Genomic DNA, 27,000 nt, shown 5'->3' on the forward strand with positions numbered 1-27,000 from the left:
ATCAGAGAGCGACTTCCGGGCCCCTCATCCAATAGTCAACCTCTTGCTGTGCGGAGGTGAGATGATCCCTGCTAAGCGCCGCGCTTGGTTCTGGCAAGAGGGGCGGGTCCGCACGGCGTCGTGAAGCAACACGATTTCCGGCGTAGGTCACGTGGACGGTGATCCCTCGTGGCGGAAGCGTTGCTCCGGGGGACACCCAGCAGTGAGTGTAAACACAGGGATGGCGGAGGCGCACGCGCGGCTCTGGGGGGCGAAGCCCCGCCTCTCTGCTCGAAGCCCCGCCTCTCTGCTCGAAGCCCCGCCTCTCTGCTCGAAGCCCCGCCTCTCTGCTCGAAGCCCCGCCTCTCTGCTCGAAGCCTCGCCCCGCCAGCTTTAGGCCGCACCGTCGCAGCCGCGGGGCGGGGTTGTCGTTTCCTCCCCGGCGGGGCCGAGGCCGGGGCACGGCCCAGGCGAGCTGCCCGCGGGGTCCGCCCGCAGCATGCACGGCGCCGCTATCCCCGAGGACGTCTGCGGCCTCCTGGCAGGTACGGCGGGCGGAAGGAGGGCAGGAAGAGGGGAGGGCTTCCCGGGGGGCGGGCGGTGCGGGGCGGGCCATGACTGGCCGGTGCGGGCTGGGGTAGCCCACGGCGCTTAGTAGCGCCCGCTCCGTGCTCCTCGCCCTCCCAGGGCGGCTTCCTCCTCCTTCCGGGCGCTGCCACGAGCAGGGCTGTCCCGCTGCTGGAGCACCGCCGGCTGGAGCGGGCTCAGCGTGGCTGCGGTGTGGTAGGGCATCCTGAGGAGAGGGCTTCTCGCCCGCAGGGTCGCCAGCGGTGCCTTAGGAGGGGCTTCAGGATTTCACCGTGCCTGGGAGAGTCTCTTTTGAGAACTTCTCCTTCTGGCAGAGGAACTTGAGCGGTTCTGTCAAAGCCGTTCAAGTTAGCTGTGCCTCTGTACAGCTTGTCTGTGGGAGGAGTGCTCAGCTATGAGGCACGGCACCCGCTGGAGCATATGGTACAGCTCCTCGCCTTTGGGCACTGCTCAGTTCTTAAAGGCGTTGGTGGTAAGAGTTAGCACTGGAAATGCTTTGCTTTTGCCGGGCAACGTTATCCTGAAAGTTCCTCTGCTAGCTGTCCTGAAGGGTTGTAGTGACGACTGATGAGAAGTGTGTTATTTGGAGGTCATGTTCTCTCTGTAGTAAAACCAACGTGAAATGCCACTGGAAGAAAAGGAGAGCTTCTGCTGACTTCTTATCATGGGATGGGCTCCTAATTAATAGCAATGAGAAAGTTAACCTTAGAGGCTTTTACCTAACCCTTGTAGTTTCTGTGGTAGTGTATTTGGAACTTAAGGTCCTGTTAAGTTTTCATTTGTATAAGAGCTACTTTCACTTGGTGAAGTTGCTCTTAGAAACTTAGGGAGGATGGTATCATGTTAGGCATGGTAACTCCACTCTGCGGCTTGGTTTTTGTCACAGTGCCTTCCCTATACACCTTGCCCTTTGCTCAGCTTTGTCAGCTGTGGAAAGAGTGAAACAGAAGTTGGTGCTCTGAAGTGGAGGTGTTTACACCTGCTTTCCCTCAAGAGAGGGTGTGCATAAGCTCACTGTGATCAATAGCCTGGGTTATAAATGGATATCCCGTGTTGTGCAGTGGGTGCAGCTCTTTTGGAAAAAATCAAGGTGGTTTCATCAGCACTGTCTATAATACTGAAGTCAGCAGAGTGGGATGATTTACTGCCAGTCTTTAAATCTTTTTCATTATTATGGTATTGTAAACACTACATAATACATGCCTCAAACTGTAACAGTATTTTTCATTTAGTTTATATTCACATGTGATTTTGTTCTGGGACTCAGTGCAAAATCAACTTGACATTTACTAGTTTTATGACAACATAATTATAGAGCAAGCAGAAACCTAGCAGAGTGGAGATAGTGAGGAACCAATAATTCTTACTTGCAGAATTATCAAAGGGAAACAAATGTAAGGATAACTGTGGTTATGCAGTGTAAAAAGTCAGTAATCCTATTCTGTTCTTAAAGAATAAAGGATTACTGTACACAGTTAGTGTGTTAACCTCTCTCTTTTTTTTTAACATTACAAGAAAAGTTGTGAGAAAGTTAGAAATTAGAGTAGTTCAGTCTATGAGCAGTTCATTCCTGCATACACTTAGGTTCTGGTAATCCTTAATTATACAGTGCCTTGCTTCTTCTAGGCCAAACTATTAATGTACTGAATATTTATGGTAATGGAGGAAGGAAGAGAGCTGTGTAATATCTTTACTATTCATTAAGCAACTCTTGTACAGTACAGAATCTGTAGTGAATAGATAGTCATTTCTGCATGCTCTTCTTCGAGTATGCTTCTTAATGTATTATTTTAATGGCTTGCAGGTATTGATTCAACACCTTTTTGAGATGAGAGAATATTGTTTTTCCATCGCTAAAATTAGTGTAATAAACAAGATGTGATCTGGGGTCACAAAAATGATCAATGGTGGAACAGAAGTGGAATTGAAATTCAGCTGGCTCCATGCTTCCCTGGCTTCTCTAGAAAATAACGCTGGTCAGATGTCTCTATTCAGTGGCCATTATGAGTGCCTGGCACTTCTTCATATCATGTTCTGAACATGTGGTTAGTGCCTAGTGCCAAGCACCCTCTTTTAGGTCAGTGTTCACATAGTAGCGAGGCAGTGGCAGATTCAAAATCTCATGAATATTGTATTCTTTTTCCTGTCTTCAGTCTTTTTTGCCTGCTTTTTCCAACTGCAAGAGCAAGCAGAGCAGCAGTCATATGGATTTCCTTATCCCTGCTTAGCCTTGATTGATTGTTGGAGTAGTGTCCCCCCGCAGACTGAACAAGTAGGGTCCTACTGGAAAACATGCTAAGTGCTCCTGGAGTTAAACATGGTGATAATGGGAGTAAACACCAGGGGATGAATTAGAGTTGCATGGGAAACTTTCTGACTTGTGAGTGCTTTACTTTGAACCCAAACAATATTATATCTTTAATGCAAAAACAAATTCTGTCACACGTGCTGGCAAGGTCACTGTGGCTGCTTGTCAGTGGTGCTGAAATGTTCCAGGCAGAAGCACGGCTTGAGCTCGGGGCTAACCACATCACTTGGAAGAAGGGGAAGCTGTTTCTGTGAAGTTGAAGGGGGAAGGTCAGTGAGGCAATGGGTTTATTGCAGAGGTTGTTGAGATTTCACAATCCTGACCTCTCTATGGCTCGCCTAAGTAGCAGGAGGGAAACACTGGCAGCAAAATCAGGGTCCTCTGGTCATGGGTTGAGCTTTGGGTGAGGGGAGAAAGTCATTTTGCAGCTCACTTATGTCTTGCTTCACACCTGAGAGGTGTGAGGTAGTGTGTGTGATCTCCTCATTCTCTTCCATGACTCTGCACCTTCTAGATGATGCCTGAGCCTTTGGAATTTAGTGAGGGAGGCCTGCTATGCCTCCTCTCCTTTTGAGAAGGTCTCCTCAGTTGTTTGTATGTTCAGAATCTTTTTGTGGGTACTTGGCAGAGTGGGAGGTTGCTTATGTTTTTTTCTTGCAGTTATGGTTATGTAGATTGTTGGAGGCTAGCTTGTTTTTATTTTTTGCTTACTACTTGATGCACTCAGTGAGCTCTGATTTTTCCATAGCTGAGAAGGAGTTCAGAGGCTGCTTTCTTTCCAGGGGCACATTTGTTTTCCTTGTGTAATGTAAATCAGACTGGTGCCTTCTGGCATCTTGATTGGGGTATTATGGAGATAGAGTTGAGATTATTTTTTGAAAGTTTTTGGTAGCGTTGTGACATATAAATATCTTTATAGCATTTACATCTTTTACATCTTTTCCTCTAATCTTTGTAACATCCATAACTATACCCAAGAGTTTTTCTTTCAGTTCTCCTTTCAGATTTCACAGCATTTCTAGTTTTAATCTTCTGTTTTCATATGCTGTAAGTTTTAAAGGTTTTTTTAACTATGAAAGTAGAATGAAACTCTTTCTTTAGCCCACATAGAGTTGGGATATAAGGTTCCATGTCCATTTTTTCTTGTTCTACAGAAAAACAACAAACCAACAACCCAAAGCTAAACAAAACCTCTCTTCTTGCCTTAGAGGCTGTCTCCACCCAGACGTCTACCCAGACATTATTTAGTTTTTTTTTAATTCATAGTTGTGTTGTCCAAATTGCCTTATTCCACTGTGATTTATTTTAAATTTGTGCTCGTGTTAGTATTTTTTACCTGCTCCAGTTACATCTTGAAAACAGCATGCAGAACTTGCCAAGGTGAGAAAGCTATGAGATGGTAGATCCAGTGCATAACTTGAGAAAGTGTACTTATGCTTACATTTCGTTGTTGTGCACTATGCAGTTATTTTTTTCTGGTGCCTAGAGGAAACTAAGAGTCCTTTTTGATCTCCTTGTCAGCTGTTGCTGGACTTGTTCCTTCTGCTCCCATTGTAAGAACAACCACCTAGGTTCAGTGTAGCTCTTCTTCATTGGCTGGCTTGATTTTTAAAAGGATGGTCTTGTTTAAAACTTTTCTCTTTTATGGTTTAAAGCATCCTTTTCATGTTTCTGTGGCTTTCAGCAAGAACAGGCGTTCATGAAGACTCTGACTTTGCAAGATAAACCTGGGTGATTATACTAGACATCTTCTAAGTAGACAGGTATTTACAGCTCTGGTAATATATTTGTATTCGGATAGTAATGGAATAAGAATAGAAACGGCGAGGTGAAAAACGGCACAGAGGCATTCCTGGTAAGAAATAACCTCCAGTGATTTGAAACATAGTTCAATTGTCTCTGCCATAAATTTGAGTGTAAGTGTCATATGTAGGTGATAAAAATGGCATAGGCTGTTTTTTATATACTCATTATTCACTTAGTTTGTCTTTTTCAATTAACGTGGAGTCTATCTTTCTCATCTGACTGGGTTTAGGTTTCTTTCATAATCGTATGTCAACAAACCACAATAGATGCAGCATAATGTAGCATACAGTGTAAATCTTTAGGTTAATCCTTAACATTTTTTATTATAGTTCATTTGGAATCACTTTGTAACTTGATCATGACTTGTACTAGCATGGTTTTTTAAGGATAAGCTTAATGTGTAACAGCTTGGTCTTTTCTTGCCTACTTAATGGAGAGAGATGTTCAGCTATTTGGTCAATGAGATTGTATTCATTGATGATGATGATTTTATTTAACTTCTTTTAAGAGCTATCTTGTTTTAACTTTAATGCTTCCTTCATTTGAGAAGTCTTAGGTGTACTTCTGCTTCCTAAACCACTAACAGAAATTGTTGAGTGTCAGTAATTTTCAGTGTATTCACTGCTCTTGGCAGCAAAGCCACAAAGTAGCCTTCCTTTTGGAGGTTAAAGATGCAACAGTTTCCAAAGGTGTTCCTTTCCAGCACTTCATGCTACAAGGAATGTTCACCTACTTATTGGACCAGATCAGTGTGATTATTTTTAAAGGTTCTGGAGTCAGTCACTTTTATTTTACATCTTTTTTTTTTTTTTTGTATGTATGTGTGTATATTTATATTTATGTATAGATAGCTAGTTTAGCAAGCTCTGGAGAGAGATGCTTGAATATAGTTGGGAGGGAATGAGGAGAGAGCAAAAGCAAAATCCTCAAATGTTTCTTGCATCCAGAGGAGCCGGATTTATGTGCAGGGGGACAGGGAGTCACAGATATTGCTTGATAATTTGTCTCTGGGCCTGCTCTGCATTGATGGCTTGTAGAAGAAGTTTGAAATCCGATGAATTAATTGTTTTCTAATGCTAGACACTGTAAAGCTGGAAAATAAGTGTCATTCTGTTTGATGTTGCTTGTGTCCAAGAAGTGTGTGTGCACAAATGTGCCTAGCTTGCTTCAGGAACAGTTGTCTTGCCTTTCAAAATTCCCTGACTTGTTGCCAGCTCCTGGCTCTCCCCATCTTTAACGTGGAGGAGAGAGATTAGAGGATGCTGGTGGCCCTGTGCATTGTTCTGCTGACCTGCTGTTCCCTTCTGGTGTGACTTGGAGTGCATCTGCCAGGTGACCCCATCCAACTGTCCTTCATCACATAGCAGACATATGTCCAGCCCTGAGCCACAAGACTGCATTCACACCAGGTCACCTGAAAGTGGCTGTGTGCATTCCCTACCATGGGAATGGAAGCACACCTGTCTCATCATTCTCTGTCAGTGGTATGAGCTCACCAGGTGGTGAAGCAATGACTCATTCTGGTACTGTGATGGACAATATTTTGGTTATCTGCGGAAGGTGGGGAGAAAGGAAGGCCTGGGCCATGGTCTGTGACCTTGGCATAATGTTTTGGGAGTTCTGAGATCAGGATACATGTTCATTAAGTACAACTGATGATCCTTGTGTTAAGGAGGGTAAACAACAAAATGCTAGGGTTTATGATTAGTGCTCTTAAATGCAGCACTTGCTTGAGGTGGAAGTCCACAGTGTTCTTGAAAAAGATGTTTGGTTTCAGATTTTATTAAAGGAAATAGCCTTAAAGATGTAAAAGACTGGCAGTGTTATCTGTTTATCATTTGAAGCAAGGAGAAGCACAGAATTGTTTAACAGTGGAAGTAAAAACAATCTGACACTTTTTCCTCCTAAGAGGAGTGCAGCTGAAAACAAAATGAAAATGACCTTTCAGCTTTTGCTGGTTGTGTGAAGTGGCCATTGAGCCTTGAACTACATGAGACGGTTGAAGGGCACAAAGCTTTGCTGTTGTGACTTCTCATTTCTATGTTTGCAACCTGTATTGTCAGAGCAATTTGTGAGTGAATCTTATCAATTGGCTCTTTCAGTTCTGTATCTGTTGTTCATTTCTGTAGGCAAATAATTTCTCTGGGGTGTGGTTCAGACAGTTGAAATAATGAACTTTTAGAAACAGAGCATTAAGTAGTGTATTCAGGCCATGTAACAGTTTAACATGCAGGCTTAAAAACTTTAAGAAGTGTTGAAGGAGTTTCAAGATGTATTTCTTATTGAAACTGTTATTTTTAATGCAAACAGTTAACTGAGGCAACCTGGTCTCTGCAATATGTCCTCTGCATTGTGTGCTGCTACTAAATAGCTGCTAAGTTTGGTAGAAGCAATGGATGGGAATGCATCGTTTTGTTCATTCATTGCAGGGGAACTGATGAGTAATACTGCTTTTAAATCAGGAACCTGTTTAAAGAGGTGTTTTTCTTTTCATTTTTAACAATTTGTCAATGAGTCAAATGCTACCGAGGCAGAAAGGAAATGCATTTACACTCAGGTGCTTGTGATTAGTGGCTTTAACTTTCATTTTTTGCACAACATTAAACTAGGTTAGAGAGAAAGTTTTTGATCATCCTGAAGAAGGAAGAGCAAATTGGTGACTAGAATAGCCTTGAAGTGGACACGTTTTGCTGCTTCTGTATGATATTCTGTCTCAAGTTCACCATATGAGACTTGCATCTATCACACTGAAGTCCAGAGTCCTATTGTAAGGTAAATCGCTTTGAGAAATGCTGTAGGCATTAAGTGAACATTCCTTTATGTGAAGCCAATGATGAAGCTTTATCTGAAAGCTGGGACTGTTTCTTGTATATTCAGGGAGGTGTACATGTGCTGATGGTGAAGTAATGATCATAACTTAGATTTTTCTTGCTTTTCTTGTCCAGAGTTGATTACAATAAGTGACTCATCTCGTGTGCATCTGGCACATCAGGAGTGAATTTACAATGCATGATCAGGAGATGGCTTGAGAAAGATGGATATCATTCTGGGTAATTGTCAGTAGTTAGGAAAATGTATTATATGGTAATGTGGTATTTTTAAGGATATTGCTGCTTTGGCATACTGCTACAGATATGTACATCAGGTCTGTCTTCATATTTCGGGGTTGTGATGAATTGAGCTATATTTGTACCTTCTCTGAACACATGTAAATGACAGCATTCTGTGGTGAGCATGGTCCATTCTGCCTGTAGCCACCTAAACTTCTAGAATTTGTTTTGCAGTCTCACAGGATGGAGAAGACATCAGCATCCTAGGGATGTCTTACCCGTAATTGCTGCTGTTTAGGGACAAACTTGTAAGGGGCTTGTGTGCTCTTGCTGTCCTGTCTGTGTCCCTCTCCTCCAGCCAGTACTATCTTCTTTTACTGGAATATGTGAAGATCTACATTTGCCCTTTACCTCAGTGGCTGAAAAATCAGCAGTATTTCTGCTTTTGAAGTCCAAGCTTTTCCAGAAAAGAAGAGGCAAGGTATTCAGTCCTCAGGTTTTTCATCTCTGCAGTGCGTCTAAGCCAGAACTGTTAATTCTTCTTTGTGACAATAAGCCTTGTTTCTCTTCACTCCCATGCCCCTTAATTTTCTCAATATTAATGATTAAAGAAAGCTCTGACAGTCAGTCAGAACCTGAGATGGCAGAGTTCTCTGGGTTCTGAGCTTTTCCTCCAAATGAGGACTTCAGAGGCGAAGTTTGGTGATCAGTTCATGGCTGAAGATTACTTACATATAAATCCATGTAATTGCTCCAAGGTTTCACATGTTGCTGAAGCAGAACTTAGAAGCAGTGTCAGATTTTTGAAATAAATATATAAAGATATGAAGGAACAGGTATTTGATCAGGATGTCCCTTTCGAAGCAAAAGGTTATTCCTGTTGGGTTTCATTGACAAAAACTGTTAGCAGTTTTGGCTTCTGCTCTCAGGAGCAAATGTATCTTGCCTTTCAACTAAAGATGTTTTTGTGGCTGGCCAGGATTTTGTGACTGTGTGGGCCTTTACTTGCTCCCTTGATGAAGTTTTCTGTGTGTTAGGACAAAATGTTTTAATGTATGGTTCACTATGGCATAGAGGCTGTTGGGAATGAGTCTGGAGGTTTTATTAGTAGATGCTCCAAGTGCCTTTTCTTCTGGCCTTTTGCAGAAGCAATGATGTAGAACTGAGATTTTCTTTTGTCTTTGGATCTGCTTTGAAAATTGTGTTGGGGAAGCTTCTCTCTCTGTATTACAGGCAGGGGGAACATAGTGTTATTTAGAACTCTGAAAACTTCATTTTTTAAGTTAATGCCATGTCTTGTTAAGACAGTGAGTCCATCTAAGTAATAATACTGTGATAAATTATGAAGCATGAAATCTTTGTAATGGCTATGCTAGCATTCTCAAAGAGAAACTTAACTTTCTTGCAACTTGGAAGGAAAAGGGTGACTTGTTTCTATTGAGCTTCTGGTTTGTAGAGAGACAAAAACAGGTAATTCAAGCTTTCAGTTAGGAAATCTGCAGTCAGTATTAATATAATGCTTTAAAATGTTATTACTTGTGAACATTTGAGTGCTTAATTGACAGTTTCTCTATTTTCAATATGAAATGTTTTGTCTGTTTTGAGAAGTTACAGAACTAAAATAGAACTAGCCGTGTCTGCCTGTATGTATACAGGTTATGTTGGAGTGTGTATGTGGGAGAAATGTCTCAATAGAGGTGTTTGTGACTTGCATTTGTTTTCACTTCTTGAATGAGTAGGTGTTAACCATGCAGCAGAAATTAATGAGCAAATTTTTGCTGGTTGTTGTTGTGAAGCAGAACTTCTACAGTTTTCCAGGTAGCCATATGGTATTGGTAACTATGTGAAGTTATTACAGTAAATGTGGGCAATTATTTTTGCTAACCAAGAAACATACTACTAGAAGACTTACACTCACCAAAATTTTCAGTCAGTGCAGTATTTTTATTCTGTGCAGTGGGTGTTTACTATATTACAAAGAAGCACAGTAGCTTTAATGGGATGCTTTGTTTGTACATCCCTATATAAAGACATCTTCTGCATAGGAATAAAACAAATGCGATGCAGGTTAGAATTTTATTTTGTGATTTTGCAAGTGTACGTGAAGTCGAGCACATACGCATCTTGACTATTTCAGTTTGGTTATTATCACATCTATTTGATTGTCTGCCAGGTTAAAGCTTTGGATACGAACCTTAGTTGTGCAGGGAGCTGGAGAGACAGTGTGAGAGCATTTGAAAATACTGGAACCAATAAGTGACCTGTATTAGTGGCTGGATAGGCACTACTGCTGAAAGAGTGAACTACTCAGCCATTTTTGTAACGTGATCTTCTGAAATAACATGGCAGTAATATGTGCATAAAGGCTATTTCCACGTTTTAGCTTTATCCCATACTTTAGGTGATGGAAAGTAATTGTTATAGCACTGCAATTTATTAGGGCTTACTTGGCATAATTAAGTGAGCGAGAATCAAATGTCACTATAGGATTTGCTGTGCTAAGCGTAAGTAGATCAGAGAACAAATTATATCCCATTTAGTATAGGAAAAGCCTGCTAACTGTGCTGGGTGTAGGCCTGAAAATAATTTTCTTAGTTTCTTCATAGTAGTAGCTGGACGAACTCATTACAGCACTACGTATCCTTACCGAGGTATACATCTTTTTCTTCTTTTTCTGATTTAGATGTCGACACGTTTATTTCCCAGACCCTAAAAGGAGAAAATTTGTCTAAGAAAGCAAAAGAAAAAAAGGATATTCTTCTTAAGAAGTTAAAAGATGTTAAGGCAAGGTAAGTGAACTTCATGGATTTAGTATGCTTTGAAGTAACTTACATGTAACTTAGTTTAATAAATAAATAAACCAAACCCCACAATCTTTTGTTAATTGCTAGCAACATTATCTGTTTAGGTCCTATGTTTGAATTTAAATCTTTCTATCTTGATGAAGCTGCTAGGATTCAATAAGAATCAAAACCATAAGAATTTGTCATGTTTGAATTGCAGTCAGGGCTCAGAACACTGCAGCAAGCTCGATACTTTGAGCTTCCCTTCACCTCCACTTTGGTGAGATTCATTAAAGTATGGGAAATACAATGCATAGGAAGAAGGAATGAGCTTCCTTTTGCTATCCTCAGCTGGTGTTAAGCAGCACTGCTGGATGCTGAGTTTGCGTTACTACATAGGCTATTGTTTAGCTCCAATAGAAAGTTGAAGCAGAACTTGGAACTGTAGATGTTAAGTATGTTTCAACAATGTTAACATATTGAAGTACTGTGACAGTTTTTTAATTTAGTATGTTTTCAGACTCAGTTATGTTGTAATTTAACATCGGTAAAAACAATTTTTCTCGGGAGATGGCTATAGTTGGTGCTACAAAAGTGTTCTTTGCAAAATTTCTTTTCTTCCAACTCAAATCTACTAGGAGATAGTTTAGTACTTGCTGTTCTTTTTTTGATGATTGTTCCCTGAGTGTTTTCCTATAAGTCACTCCTGTTGGCTGCCTCCTAAGCCTTACTTTGACATGCTCCTGCATCTGTGGTCACTTGGTTACAGTTTCAAGCACAGCACAACCATCTGGCAAGGGCATTGTTCTCAGTGTCACACAAACTGTGGGAAGACATGATATGTGCCCCAATATTTTGAAATTGAAAATTTTTATGCATTTGATTAGGGCTGTAAATGCTTATGGTATTTTCTGCATTTGCTGTTTGTTTTTTGAAGGGAGCAGGATATTGTCTTTATCTATCTGTGCTTTCTGTTTGGGTTATTGAGCTGACTGGTATTGTACAGATGACTTTCAGATCCAGCCCTGCTGACTTGTTTTCTTCCATCCTATGACTCAACAGTCTATTTTTTTTTATGATAATGAAGTATCAAAGGTGGGAACCTGCAGTTAGGAGCTCAGCTGCCACTGAATCCCTTCCTATTTACTTATATGACCCTATGATTTTATGTCTTATTTTAATTTCTAATTTCTCCCTGGTCTTCTCTAATACTAGTCACTCTTAGCAGCATTTTGCTGTTCATGCAGGATACAAAATATGTGCATGTTCTCATAGTCTGAGTGTTTCATCCCACGTATTGTGCTGTGCCAAAGTACTGCTGCTACTTGCTATGTGGGATTTGTTAGATTTGGCCTTTCATCTCTGTATTTCTGTCTCTTATCCGCAGACCATTCCTTTCTCTCCTTCTAATTCCTTGTAAGCATCTCCTTCCTGACTAGTCCGATATATGTACCACTGCTTATTGTCCATAAAGATGGCCTTGGCAGCTGCGTTTCATTTGCTGGTAACTTCTGGTGAAATCTCCTTTCCCACAAGTATGTGCTTCTTGAGTGGCTATTTTACATAATTTTGCTGTGATTTTTTTTTTTTATCCTTACACATCAAAGCATATCCTAAGATAGTTTTGTCTGAAGAAGCAGTTTTTCTTCCTCATGGGATGATAGATATTCTCTTAGGCATTATATAGATGTCTTTGTGTTTTAAAATGATTTTACATTTAAGTGTGCATCAACTTTTCATTTATGGTTAATTATTAATTCTTTTTTTTCGGATTTGATAGAATACTGCAACCAAAACTACACCTTGTATATTTTTTCTTGCTAACCTATTATGTTATTTTTAGGATTTACATAGTGGGTTTTACTTAGAAATTTTTGAAATAATTTCAGCAGAAGAGATGCATCTGTTTGTTCGTATGATATCTGAGTAGATGTATAAACCTAGGACAGTCTGACTTACCTGGTTTTGGTTTTGTCTTCTTTACAATGACTAAGCCTTCTCACTACTGCAAATGTAAAAGGGAGAGACTAATTTTAAATATTAAAAAATATAGCCAAAAATGAAACTATGGAAAGGTTTCACTGCTAAGTTTCAACCACAGAAGCTGCAGAAAACTAGGAATCATTTTATACTGTGTTTATTATTGTGGATTTGCTAGCGTGTGTTGCATGATGTCGTTTCTTCTTCTTTTGCAGTTACCTACAAGAATTCCAGGATAAAGGTAAATCTCATGCATTTTTTCCCACTGCTGTATATTTTTGCTCTGTGACAGACTGTCAGACTTGTTTTTAAACGCTCAAGTGTGTGTTGCTTGGCCGAGGCCGCTAGCTCCACCTGCTGAGGGAAACAGCAAAGAGCTCCCAAGTTTTAGTTCTTGCTGAGCCATCACTGGGCTGGGTTTGTTTCCTTCCTTAAATGCATCTGAGAATGCTTAGAAAAGAGTGAAGGTTAGAAAAACACCTCAGAATTTAATATAAATGTAGTTTATATCTGATTTAGTTAGAGCTTAGCATTGCATGTGACCATGTGATGCAGGTGCATTTTTATTTCATTTATTTATTTATTTTCAGAGGACGTATATACAAAATAATCTGCTTGGGAGATAAAATGTTAACAGACATAATTTATTTCAACCTCTTCCTAACAGGGGTTGCAAAAGTCTTCAACTACACAGTGGTATTTCTTTAACCTTTTAATAGGCTCAGCTGGTGGCAATATGATATTGGCTTTCGATCCACAGTGAATGAATGTTTTCATAGTGTAGCAGAATTCCAGACCTTTAGTTGGAGAGGAGACTATTTAGTGTGCTGGTAATGAAAACTGAAGTGTGGGTTATCTATTATCTTCTGGTGGAGTTAAGACAAAGCTGCAGAGCTCAGTTTAGGAAAGACTTAGAACACTGTAGCAACAAACTCCTATTCTGTAACTAAACCTGGTGGGGCTCTTATTTCCATGATGCTAATTCTTGAGGTCATGACCTATAGCCTGTGGATGCTGGTATGAGGGTCACACTGTGAGGTCAAAAAAGCTTGTGCAAAGCTCCACATCTTGCACTGGCTGGGGAGCTTTCTGTTTTGGAGCTGGGATGTTCAAATGTGTGAACTACTTTGTGCCTCCTGATAAAATGAAAATATGTAAAGTCATATTCAGGCAAGTAATGTTATAACAAGGCACAACAAGTCCATGCATCTCTTACTGCTTTTTAAGTCAACGAGGTCTAACAGTTAAACTGGATGAGAAAATGCAACTTTACAAAGTTTGCCAAGATTTTGTGAATTCAATCTGTGATTCTTTAAAAGATGACATTGGTATTGTTGCTATTTTTTGTGTTGAACTTGAGTACCCTTACAGAAGTTTCTCTTTTTCTCTTATTGCCCAACAGAACTAAGGGTGGAAAAATCAAATGCTAATTTATAGAGAAAACAGCCAACATGAAAATAGGTGAATGGTTGTTTAATTACAAATGCACCTGACTTTTTGGAAAACGTTCTTTTTCAGAAGCTGATAGATAACTAAGTCTGTGATTCTATTAAATGTGAGGGTTGGCTACGGGGAAGAGAGTACTTTTTATAAGTTCAAGAAATTCCAAGTGTATTTACTTTCTTCACTGGTAACTTCATGCAGAATTTCTTCTGAAAGGAGGAAAATTATTTTTATTAAAGATAAGATTTTATCTTCTGTAGAATGTGTGATTTAATGGATACAGTTTGTAATTGTTACTACAAAGACTGCTCTGATTTCTGTGAAAATTTTATTCAAATATATTGCTTTTATAAGAGTATATTTGCTTCCTAAGAAGGATATATTGCTGTTTTAGTTTAACTTTCATAATGTGTCTCTTAGGTTCAGATGCTGTAACTGTACAGATGGTGAAGCTTGTAAATGCTGATGTTTTAGATTTTGTTCAGTATTTGTTAATAAAATAAGAGGACTTTAAAGTTACACCATTGTTTTCTGCAAACAAGGATAAAGTTCTCTAAATTCTTGTGATTTTTGAGCATAAATATGAAAAATTATTGGGAAGTGAGCCTGCTCTTATTTGCAAAATATTTGAGGGAATGTGGTTGAGTGGTATGAACTGTCAGTGTAATCTCTGGAGATCAGGAAGTATATAATAAACTTTATTTGATAATGTCATTCTTACTTAAGGCCTGTGCAAATTAAGCATGACTCATGTAGGTGTAGAACAAAGTGCACATCACACGGAGGTGAGCAGTTGGTTTCTGTGCCAGCTACTGGAGTTCAGCTGCAACCGCTGCTCTGTTACAAGGTCAACTTTTGTGCACATTCTGTACCTATGTGTACACTTCCATGCTGGAAAGTGGAAAACAGAAGATTTAAAACTGATATGGCCAGACACCTTCCCTTTTCTTCCCTGTCTCCAGAGAGAGAAGAGAGTGTCTCAAAAAATAAAGTGAGAAAGGAATGGTGATGGAGTCAGAAATGTGGTCACTGTATTGAAAAGAAATATGAAAGGAGAAAAAAACCTGACCCACTACCATGCAGTTAAAACTTGTATTTACTGTTCATTGTAGCAAATTACTCCATCTCCATTTCTTAATGGTCTTTTTTTTTTTTTTAGCTAAAAGGAAGGGTGAGGAAAGATTCATTCTGTGTAGTATCATCACTGTGTATTATCGTATGATATGGACTGTTTTCAGGAATGTTGTGATCTGTCAGCATTCCAGAGTCATCCAGAAGTGTCATTTGATGGCTGAAAGAAGTGGACTAACATTTTCTCTGTTCTTTTATTTCCTATAAAATATAATGGCATGGGACTCTGTTCTCTCAAACAGTAGCTCTGTCAGCTTGTAAGTTGTTCCACAGATATGCTGTGTGGACATCAGCTTGTCACTCCACTTCCTTTCATCATTACTTGCTCTCAAAGTTCTACTGACTCAGCACGTAGTGACAAGTCTATTTGCCCAAGGTATTGTATGTGAGTTCTTGTTGTATGGGCTTTGGCCAGTAGCATACAGAATCTAATCTTCAGAAAGAAAAGACAAGGATGTTTAAAACAAAAATTTAAGTAAAAATGGAAGAACCTTTGAGTAAGTAGAACGTGGTGTCTTAAAGCTGAAATCATCCACTTACATATCTCAGCTTTTCAGAAAACGCATCTGTACTTCTTTACAACCAAAGTGATGAAACTGAGCCTTTCTTGCATCCTCTTAAAAAATAAGCTTTTTTATGTTGCTGCCTGTTTGGTTGCTATGCAGAGTAACAAATACATTCTTCAGTACCCACATACTGAAAAATTAGAAACTATTTAGGGGATGTGGATGCATGTGAAAATGTAACATGTTAAATTCATAATACAGGAAAATAGGTTACATATCACACAATTAAGTAATTCTATGTTGATGTTTACAGTTGAGCAGAATGCTGATTTGTTTCTTCTCATGACCAGTTATATTGGTATAAAAAACACTAATATTTCCACAAACCTATTTATATTACATTGAGTATTTTATTCTTAGGTTAAGGAACTTAGTTGAAACTTCTTTTACTCTTACCCTGTGTATTTTTTTTCTTTTTGAATTTGAAGCAGGTTAAGCAAACCCAGAAAGCCACAGTCACATTCAAGATGACCTGTTCTTGATCTTAGAAGTGAGAAGGAACATGGAAACTGAGACAGTTTTCATACAAATTGGATTCATTTTTAATAAGATTGGTATTCCACTAAGGATATAGAAAGCTGGACTTTGTCAAAGATTCTGAGTTAATACAGTTTTTGACATTTGTGTTTTGAGATTAATTGTATCAATACCATGGTTGCCAAAATGTTTAGTTAATAGAACCTTGTTTTCAAGTTATGCTAAAAATAGTGCTAATGTTGGCAGAAGCACTCAGAGCCCTAGAAACTGTACTCGTGTTTGAACTTCACTTGCTGTCTGTTCTTTACATTTATTTTAGTAATATATATATTTAATCAGTTTTTCACAAAAAATATAAAGTTGACTCAGTATTTGAAGTGAAACACCAAAAGCACTAGTCAAGTCCAGTCATAATACAGCAATTTTCAGAACAAGTTCCCCCCATAACGCTTGTGGTACACCTCATTTCTGATCTGTGACACATGACTTTGGCAGTAATTTATTCAGAAAAGTATGATGTGGTGTTTGCTGAGTTACTGCTTTTGAGTCTGGTGAAGGTCCACTCCTTCGTTTTCATTTTCCTTTACTTTCAGGGAAGTTAAACTTACGCCTTTAGAGCATCAATGGTGTTCTGCATGTGATTTTGGAGCACCTATAGGAAACCTTTAAATGATTTGGATGCCATTGTGGCTCCTGTCAAAGCAGCTGGTGTTTGGAGGCCGAGACCCCTGCTCCTGGGAGATAGAAGGCTGAGAGTAGTGGTCTATACAAAGGCTTTGGTTTTTCTGTTTTGTGTGGAAGTGATAGTTCAGTTTCTGACACCATATACTGTTTTTCGGGGAATAGCAGCAGAGTTTTAGAAGTCATTTTGGAGTTGAGAAGGGGAAGCAGTAGCTTGTGGTGGTTAGAGCGGTGGTGGACAAGAGTTCTGTATTTTAAAGCTGTTGAGTTATCAGTCAGGAGCATAAGTACATCAGTAGTAGCTAACCATAAATGGGAAAGAGGTGGCTTAGTTGTGCTGCAGTCCTTTGAGGGTCATCATGATGTATTTCTAGAGAGACCATCAGATGCAGTAAAAATGTGCCAAATACTCCTTTATCCTGGAAGTCTGGAGTGTTTCACGGTAGCAGGTCACTGCACTGTCCCTTTCAGCTATATGCAGCTGTTATCTGGGAAGTGTCTATGCCAAGTACAATTTCCAGCAGCACAAGAAACAACCACCAGTGCACCATAGAATGGTCTTATCCTGATATGCATCATCTGAAGGACAGGCAGCCTCACTGGATGCTCAGCAAGTAAAACTCATTACTTTTTTTTTGCTTGAAGCATATTTGCTTACAGAACCGAAGGTTGTTCCAGTATTGTTTAACCGCTAGAAGATTCCTACTTGACCTTTACAAAACAAGCCATTAAAAACTAGCAAAGTGGCAAGGCATACATTGAGAGAGTGGTTATCACCAGTTATCTTCCAGGAATGTGTTCTTACTGGTTGAGATGGTAGCATCCTAAAAAAAAAATAATAATAAAAATTAAAAATCAGCTTCTGTTATCAAGGGGCTGAAGCTGGCTTGTGCCAATTTGAAAGCAACTTTGTCCAGCTATTTTTTGTGCAAACCTGTGTAAGTGAGAACCTTGTATTTATTTGCATGGTGGCTTTGTGGAGCCCTTTGCTCAGTGTGCTTTTACCACAGCAGAGGTTGGACAGAAGGCAGTTACGGCAGCCTGCTGTGATGTGGGAGCTCTTGAATTGGCAGGAAGCAGGATGTTTTGACCTGCACGTCTCTTTATTTTCATGAGTTGCTTTATTTGAGCAATTTCTATGCATCACTCTATCTGAACTGAGTTTTTAGTGATCTGAGAACCTCTACTGAGCAACAGTGTCTTTCAGAGGCATTGGCTGAAGTATCTTGTTTGCCTTTTCTTAGATTTAGTGGCTTAAGTATCTCTAAGGCTTACTGTAATCAGACTATTGCAGATAAAAATGAATTCCTGACGGTTTTTTTTTTTAAACTGAATCCTTCTTAAATAATATGGTCCTGTTCATTATGTTCAGCTTGTACCAACTAAACCTGTTGGAAATCTTCAGAATAGGAATCAGAGACTAAAGTGCAGCCCTTGTTACAATTGGGAGTTTTATCTTATGCTACGGTCTTCATGTGGTATAATTTATCCTTTGGTGTACATTGTTTCCTAAATTAGTAAAGGAGCTATAACTGAAAAAGTAGCATTTACTGGGGAATTTACTGTGTTTTATGCTATCCGTAAAAGAAAAAAATGATTCTGCTATCAATCCTGTAGGAAGTTAGTTTAAATTGCAGAATCTAGAGAATAGGATCAGTCTGCATACATATTTTAGTTATTGTTATAACTATTAAGTATCTACTGTTAATTAAACTTTTTTCGAGTTCTGGATAAGTTATACAATATTCTGGGGAAACAAACAATATTAATGAGCATCAGCTCCTTAATTATCCTTGTGAATACATAACAGGGACACATTCGTGTCATTTCTTTGTGCAATAACTTTTGCAGAGAAGTATTTTTAAACTGATCATTAATTTTATGACCACAGAAATGAGATGCAAAATTTATGCTGTTGTCATTGGCACAAGTTCAAGGCACTACTGACATTATGTGTGATTGTAATGGAATGGCTGCCAACTAATGAGTCTATAGACATTTCATTTGAGCATGCTTTGCTTTTAGAAGTCTGATTAGGCAGTAATGCTTTCAATTATGCCCGCAAATTGCATTGGATACATTTACCTGATGCCCATTGTTGCTTTGTAGTTCGGTTTTCTATTACATAAATGAAAGTTGAATGCTTTTCTTTAATTTATTGGTGCTTTTTGGGTGTATTTTTAGGTACTTGGCACCTGAAGAGAGTAGTGGCTTGTGCTGCTCAACACTGACTCCTCTGACTGCTTAAGGAGCAGCACTGATAATTTCAAATGCAATTCTATCTAGCCGTCTCTGGGAGGTGAAGTATAAACTGCAGTGCAGCACCTTGATGGAGGAGAACGTGGAGAAAAGGAAGAGATCATTCAGAGTGGGAATGCAGGGGACCCCACAGAATCAGCGGGAAGCCTCTCTGTAAACTGTCAGGAGCAATATCCTTATGTATTAATAGCATGCACTCCTAAACTGTCTTTTAACCCTGCCAAAACCCAAGGCTGATAGTAGCCTCTAGACATTCTTCCGTGTGAGCACAAAAGCACTGTGAAACACTGCGTGTTAAAGCTGCAGAGCATGTTGAGTCAGCTCTCCATCAACAGCTGACTGCAGCTCATGACAGATGAGTTAAGGATTACATTTCAGTGCATAATATACACTTAAAATACTTCTGTTTAATCTAGAACAAAAACTGAAAGTTTTTGGCTTAACTTAGTCCTGTGTGGCTGCAGGTTACTTGTGACTCTTTTAGTGCCTGTGACCTGTTCTCCACATTTTTGACACAAAAAAAGTTGGGATGCCTAGATGTACTACTGCACAACATGGGATCTGTGTATTTATTCTGATTATCTTTCTCATCTTCTTTTTCATTGTCTTCAAGCCTCTGTTTAGAATTCAACATCTAATGCATGCTTTTTTGATCATAAACTCCGTAAAGACATTGTGTATACCTATTTTGTTCACAGTAACTTCTGTGTTGTTTGAAGATTATTTTGAATTTGGATATTATGGTCTTGGGATGGGTATTTGTTTTATTATAAATCTGCCTTTAATGCCCACCTGGTTTTTGTTCTTTCAGGTAAAATGTATACCTGAGAATGTTTAGAGCAGGGGGTGCACTAAATATGTATTTTATATTGAAAAGCTCATCTTTTCTAGATCATCAGGAAATTATTTGATTTCAAAACACAAAGGTTTACTGACTCCAAAACCCTTACTATAATTAGAAAATGCCAACAATGTAGCCTGGTGGAAGAATGGGCTAAATGTGCACCCATGGGAGCTTTTCACACACACACAAAAAAAACCACAACTTCTCTAAAAGAGTGCATTGCTGAATGGAGTAAAACCCTATGGAAATGATTCCTTTCTGTGTGTGCTCTCCTGTAGGTCATGCAGGATTGCTACACGTTCAGATATAGTGAGGTGTACTCTTATTGTTCAGTCTGTGGCTTTTGATTGCTGGACTTGGTTGTTTGTGGAAATGTTTTCCTCTAAAAACACAGGCTAATATTTAAAATTTATTCTGGCACCAAATGAGTGTATAGCAGGTAAAAGGGCTTTTTTTTACTGATAATCCAGAGATCTGAAGGTGGGTTATTCATATATACTTTAGATTCTTTGCATTCTAGTGCTAGTAAAAGCTTAAGGCACAAAAAGAGTGCAACAACTCCTGAGAGCATGTCTGCTCCTTATACAGCCTGTTTGTAATGTGTCTATTTAATGTATATATATGCACAGAGAGTGAGAGGCAACTGGTCTCTTGCACGTAAGAGTGAATGATGATTGTGCAGATTGTAAATATGGCATAATTTTTTTCTGTTTGCATGCTCACTGCTCTGTGGCTTTCTGTTTGGTTGAAGGAGTGAATCCTGGAGATGGATAATTTACTTCTGATTGGTCTGACAGGTGTGATGAAATGCAAATATTTTGATCAGATTAACACAGTAGCTGGAGTGCCACCGGAAGTCGGCTGTGTCAAAAATAGATTGGAATCAGGTTCACATTCTAAGCAGTAGTTGTCTGGTACTGGGACTTGAAAGAAATCTTTGCCCAGAAAAGTATACTAAATTAATGAAAGGAAAATACAATTTGTTTAGGAATTTTGGGTTATAGAAATTTCAGTAAAGCAAAAACAAACAAAAAAAATCTGAAAATAAAATATTTTTTTTTTGCTATGAACTGGGTATAGAACTGAATTTTCCATGATTTTACATTATTATGTAGGAAATAAAGGAATAAAATGTTCAGCCACAGCTAGTCAGCCCAACTGATTTCTATGGATGCAGAGAATAATTTCACTGTGCATGAGGGTTTATTTGGGAGTTTATAAATTAGCTGTGTGATACAGTGCTCCAAACAAGAAAATTTGAATAGAGAAGCATGTCCAGAGAGCTCTGGAAAGCTTTTGCATGTGAATTTGCCCAAAGGAAGTGCTCGATCCATTTTTCTTGATATACTTTAAGAAATCTGAGGGCTATTTATTTGATCTGTTGGAGCATCACAATTATGATTTGGGTTTGATGACAGTGTCAACTTTAATTATTGGATGTTTCTTATTTTCCAAAACTGCTTTTTTTAAAAAAAATAAAAATAAAATCAGGTGGTTCAGGTTGTGATTTCTTTCTAATTTTCACTTTCCCCCCTCCTTTATGTCCTGTAATTTTTTTCCCAGCACTTTTATACCTAGTTGCTATGAGAACAAACAAACAAAACTGAAAAAAGTATACTGCATTTTGGGAGAAAAAATAAATTGTCTAATTAAACAAAAAAGTTAAACTGTAGCAATTTCTCTTTATTTTCCAACATTTAATAAGCTCTGCTCAGTATTGATTGCGTGCAATTCAGCTAATAACGTTTTGTATATGTTGTTTGAGAAATTCATTGCTACAGTGCTGCATTAAGACACCACTTTGGTCTGGGTGCTCTCAGAAGGTGATCCCATCTTTAGTGTTGTGGGAGGAGTACAGAGAACACTGTGTTTGCAGAGTGCCCCTATTTATGGTGAAGAACGTTGAAAGTGGGCAGAGGGCGACAAAGTGTCACCAGAAGTAGTTGGGCGGACCTCTGGAAGGAAGTTGCTGCAGATCCCAGATCTTCTCTGCACTTAGATAAGGAAGACGTCTGGTGTTGACACTGCCCATTTCTCATCCTGACAGTGTTTACTCTTGCCCACTTTTTTATTTTTTAATTTTTTTCCCACCCTGTCAGTTATGCAGCACTGGGAAGAAGGTTTGTTATAGGACAGTGTTTAAGAAAACCACCCCAACGAATTGTCCTTGGCCAATTAGCGTGTTGCTCCAGAACAGCAGTGCAGAAGTACAAGGTGCAGGGGAAATGGTAACTTTTGTCTTCAAAATAATAAAGATTCTCCTTAATAATGAGATGCTGTTATTCAGTTATAATGGAAATAGTCTCCTTTAGATTGTGTTTGCATCAAAGACTATATTAGCTAGTAATGGGAGGGTTTTTTTTTACTTTACAGAAGTAGAAGATGAAGAAGAGTCAGAGAGCAGCTTTTCTTCACCTCCTGACAGTGCCTCAATAGCATCTGACCGATATGATAAAGAGGATGAAGCACATTCTGATGGTATGTGACACTGTTTATCTTAGAATTTACTAGATTTGCCAGTTTGCTACAAACTCTTGTAATGGGAGTCTCGTGATGAGAATGTTAGTGTTGAAAATCAGATAAACAGATAAGCATCACAGCTGGACAGCTTTCTTACCTTTACAAGAACCTTTAAAGGAACAGAAGAGCTCTCTCTAGTGGTCTGAGAGCATAGTGAAGCTGTCATAAATTTGCATGCTTTTTTTCAAATCCACACTTTCTCATAACAAAACATCTTCCATAGATGCATATATTTTTATAGATGGATCAGTGGCTAAAGCAGTGTGAATATTTGTACTAACAAATTGTTTGTTAATTCAACATTATCAGATTCTTGCTTAATTTTATTGTGGTACTTAATGGCTTACTGTATTATTTATCATATAAATAATGGAACAGTTTATGTGATTGATATTTTCCTGCAAACTCCATGCAGAATAGGTTCATAAAATATTAAATTAATTATTCCTACAGTGTTTCCTTGCTTTAAGATAGTCTTTTGTAGAATGTTTTTGTTGTATACATTTTAAATTTGAGTTTGCATAAAAAAGAGGAAAATCTAGGTTCCATAGCTGTTTTCCATGTTGTTTTGGTTTGTATTCATTAAATATAATGCTAAATGTGGCTGTTTTGAAGACGTGAACAATTGAGTATTTCAATACCTAACAAGCTTGCGTCCAAACAAGTGTCCATGTTTTTGAGGTTCATTTATTGTATAAATAATATTAAAAACCTTCTATGTATAATACAAGGCAGTAAATTAAGTATATGTATAAATAAATTAACGATGTATATTAATTTGTGGCACTAGAAGTTAGACTTGCTGGTGAATGATGTTTTCTGACATGATATGATGATCAAACTGTGCAGCTCATTCTCGAAATACAATTGCTGAATGAAAATATGCTTCCCGCAACATAGCACTCCACATTTTATGTTATCCAGATTATTCCCTTTGGAAACATAAATTGCTTTTATGAGGTATAAAATTATGTCTATTGCAGAACAGGGATAAGTCAAGTACATGCATAAGTGATAAACCTTCTAACCACTGATTCAAAATAACACAATTTTTTTATATTCAGAACTCTGTAAAACATGTAGCAATAATAATCACACTTTTTTTATATCGAGCTTGTTGTATTTCAGCAATGTGACCTTCTACTAAATAAAAACAAGCCTTTTTGCTTTCTTGTTGAAATGTAATTATCAGTCAAATTGAATATGGCTTTTAGAAAAGCCAAGCTAATTTTCCAAACTACAGATGAATGCAACTTTCCATTTATTTATTTTTGCTTACAAACATAATCTCAACATTATTTCTAATTGTAACTTAATAACATGGTACTGATTGCATAAAGGGTTTCTGACAAAACTGTATGACTTTTTAATAGGAGATATGATTATATATTTGTTTCAAAACAAGTTAATCAAGAAAAAAGTGGTAACGTTCATAAAACTAAATGAATAGCTGAAGAATGCTGATACCAGAGTGTATAAATTACTATATGATTTTATACAGATAAATAATTAATTTTTAGTTCATTTTTGAAGTTGTAATTATGAGACTAGGTCTGGTACCTGCCCATCATTATCTTGGCTAATTCATTAACGTTTTGCGTGGAAATATGGTGGGGTATGATTGTTACATTTAAGGTGATGTTACCTCATTATTCTTTCTACATTCTTGGATTAGTTCTCTTTAGTTACCTAAGGAAAGCCCAGCATGAGGAAAAAGTGGGAAATTTTGATCTGCAAATACTTATATTTATTTTAGAAATTTTCTTTTTTTTCCACATTGAATGTCTAGTGTGTCATTTTAAGAGCACTTTGATTTTAACATATATAGAGCATCATTCAAAAATAGCCACATAGACTATGTATGAAAATCCATGTTAGAGGAATCCTATAAGAGAATTGTATAAGTGAATTGATCCTCAGAGATGCAATTTGTTTCAGTTTTCGTAGGCATGATTGGGTTTGTAGAAGCTTAGCACTGTATTTTTATTTTTCAGTAATCTGTTAATCCTCAATATTCAAGCCTAGTCAAGCAGCTGAATCCATAGGGCAGACATTTGGTCTTATGCCGTTACCAGTTTAGTTCAGCAGAGCTGTGTGTAGCTGTAAAACCTCATTTGTGTAGAATCAAGGCTCTCAGCATTAATAGAGGGGCCTAACTGTAGGTAACTAAATGGAGAAGCATTCTTTGAGTGTATTCGTATTATTTATATAAACCTTAGAAGCATGTTTGCTGTTTGAAAAACAAAAATGTATATACATGTTTTTGTACCTTTATATGCTTGAATTAAAAGCTTCAAGATTTGTATGCCTACTGAAAGCATCATTGCTTGGCTTTGCTGCATTATCGTCTAAGTATAATTTGTGAGGGCACCCACTTGGTAACAGATAAAGAATTAGTGTATTACGTGTACATTACACTGATTGTAAAATCCTGGAGTTTTTGTGTGACCTTTGTCTAATGATGTATTAATTACACGAGAGATAATCCATTTAACAATAAGTATGGGATAACTAAATTAGCACAGGTCACCTAAAGGCCTTTTGTCAAATCTGATTGTTATGTTGTCCTTTTGACTTTTACCTTATGGTAGGCACTAACAAAGTATCTAAACTTTGATGGATTATAAACTCTAAACATGATATGTATTTTTCATAATGCTAATGTAATTTTCTAGGTACTGAAAAGGTCAAACCCACACGTCTCTGTGTGCATTCTAAGTCTGTCTTTCCTTTTAATATTTCTTTTTCTCTGTTCCTCTGGTTCAAAAGTTCACTCCGTTCCCAAATGGCCACCTAATTTTCCAGTTATTCCCTCAAGCCATATGTGTTTTGGTTTCTTTATGGTTTATTAGGTACTGTAGGAAAGTAGCATAAGTTATATCTTCTAATGAAATTCAAGCACACTTCAGTGATGCTTTGACTTGATTGCTGGCAGCAATTAAATCACAACGAAGGAGAATGATGCATAGGCTTACGTGTCCAGACACCCTACAGAAATTGGAAGAGGGATAAAACACAACAAAGCCCCAAATAAAATAACAAACCCAAACCCAAGACAGACAAAACAAAACAGCACTGCCAGGCACTCAGTTCTTAACTTGATTTTTTTTTATTGGCTAACAGCCTGATTGATAGCAAAATCATAACTTGCTGTATGCTAACAGGCAGAGTTCACTTGTAGGTTATTGTGAGCTGATAAAGGGTTAGATGGAGTTTTGATTTTCGCATTGGTCCTTGGTGCACCAGATTAATGGAATTTCAATGAGAGACTGGAGTAGTCACAGCTTTGTCAGAAAAACAGATGGAGATTCTATAGCCATGTCTGCTCATTAATACCAGTTGCCTGAAAGGTGTACTACTTCTCTATACAAAAGACTCAACATAATTGATTTTTGAGTGGTGTCTTTTTTCACTTATTGATGACTAGGTTTCTTGCAACTTAAATGACAGGTTTTTGTATAGTACACTGTATAACAATGTTATGCCTTGTAATTTCTTACTCCTCTTCCATCTGTATGCTAAAGAACATAAGTAATGGAAAATACATCTCTAGGTTCATTAGGAAACAAAGCATACTGAAATACTTAGTCTTTTTCACTTTTTTAAGTTGTTGGCAAACTTAATTTTAGTTGAGGTGTTAATTGACAATGAAGTTGTCATGTTAATGGGAAAAATGTTACTGTCTTGTTTAGTTTTCAGGTGCCTTAGGTTGATATGAAATCTAGGTTTAATGCCATACTGAAACATTCTTAAACTTTAACAGCATAATCTTTTATGATCCCTATTATGTTTTTTTTAATTGTAAAACCATCGGTTAATGATGTAGAAATGTGATTCCATGCTAGGTAATGCCATTACTATTAAGGAACACAACTTCTGTCACTTTTAACTATTGTGAGTGAACATAACACTTGTGAAGAAGATATGTCTACGGTTAACTCTGCATAGTGTGTGTGATTTAGTAATTACTGGATTTAAAAAGATCACAGTGAATGCCGGTAAAATAATTTAGGTCACCTTCGTTTCTATGGATAATCTAGAAATATTGCCTTGAGCATGTGAAGATGAAAGTACTAAAAATATGTCTGGGGACTTGTATGGTCTTCAAATTATCCTATTTGACTATAGCATATGAATAAAATATGCTTTTTTAGTAGAAAATTCTTAAATAGAGTGAGAATGTCAGGAGATTAGATAGGCTGAGACGCTTATGGGCGATTCGTAAATCTGCAGTCTTCAGTGTTTTCTAGGAAGGGGCATTTTGATCCATGTCATCCAGATTAAAATCTTTGCAGGTTGGTAGAATCAATGAAAAGTAAAATGTCCTAAAGAGCAGCTCGAGCCATGAAGAATATTTTGCAAATTCAGCTTATGGCTGCTTTTAATCTCTCTTCCCAAGTTAAATGGGGCATGTGGGAACAGGTGTGTATAAATTCCCAAGTTCAAATCTGTTTAGAGAAGAGAGCGTTAACCTTGTTGTGTGTGAAATAATAGTCAAAAGATGTATAGAAGTTTAGCTCCTTGTTGGACAGGAGAGTTGTTACAGTCAAGTAAATATATTATCCTTACCATGCTCGAAATGATT

At 38.0% G+C, this 27,000-nt stretch overlaps 1 protein-coding gene across 1 annotated transcript in view; it reads left to right on the top strand.

The window, feature by feature from the left end:
* Positions 1-377: 377 nt before the first annotated feature.
* SKAP2 (src kinase associated phosphoprotein 2) overlaps positions 378-27,000 on the top strand; it is a 110,002-nt gene continuing 83,379 nt past the window's right edge. Inside the window, exons 1-4 of the mRNA XM_065752927.1 lie at positions 378-524; positions 10,415-10,520; positions 12,710-12,735; positions 22,269-22,373. Of these exons, the coding sequence (XP_065608999.1) occupies positions 479-524; positions 10,415-10,520; positions 12,710-12,735; positions 22,269-22,373 (283 nt within the window). The 5' untranslated portion in view covers positions 378-478. The remainder of the gene's footprint in view (positions 525-10,414; positions 10,521-12,709; positions 12,736-22,268; positions 22,374-27,000) is intronic.

The sequence above is a fragment of the Cyrtonyx montezumae genome, unplaced genomic scaffold (genome assembly GCF_038088225.1).
Source record: "Cyrtonyx montezumae isolate F1298 unplaced genomic scaffold, pur_monq_1.0 scaffold_8, whole genome shotgun sequence".
Classification (NCBI taxonomy): Eukaryota; Metazoa; Chordata; class Aves; order Galliformes; family Odontophoridae; genus Cyrtonyx; species Cyrtonyx montezumae.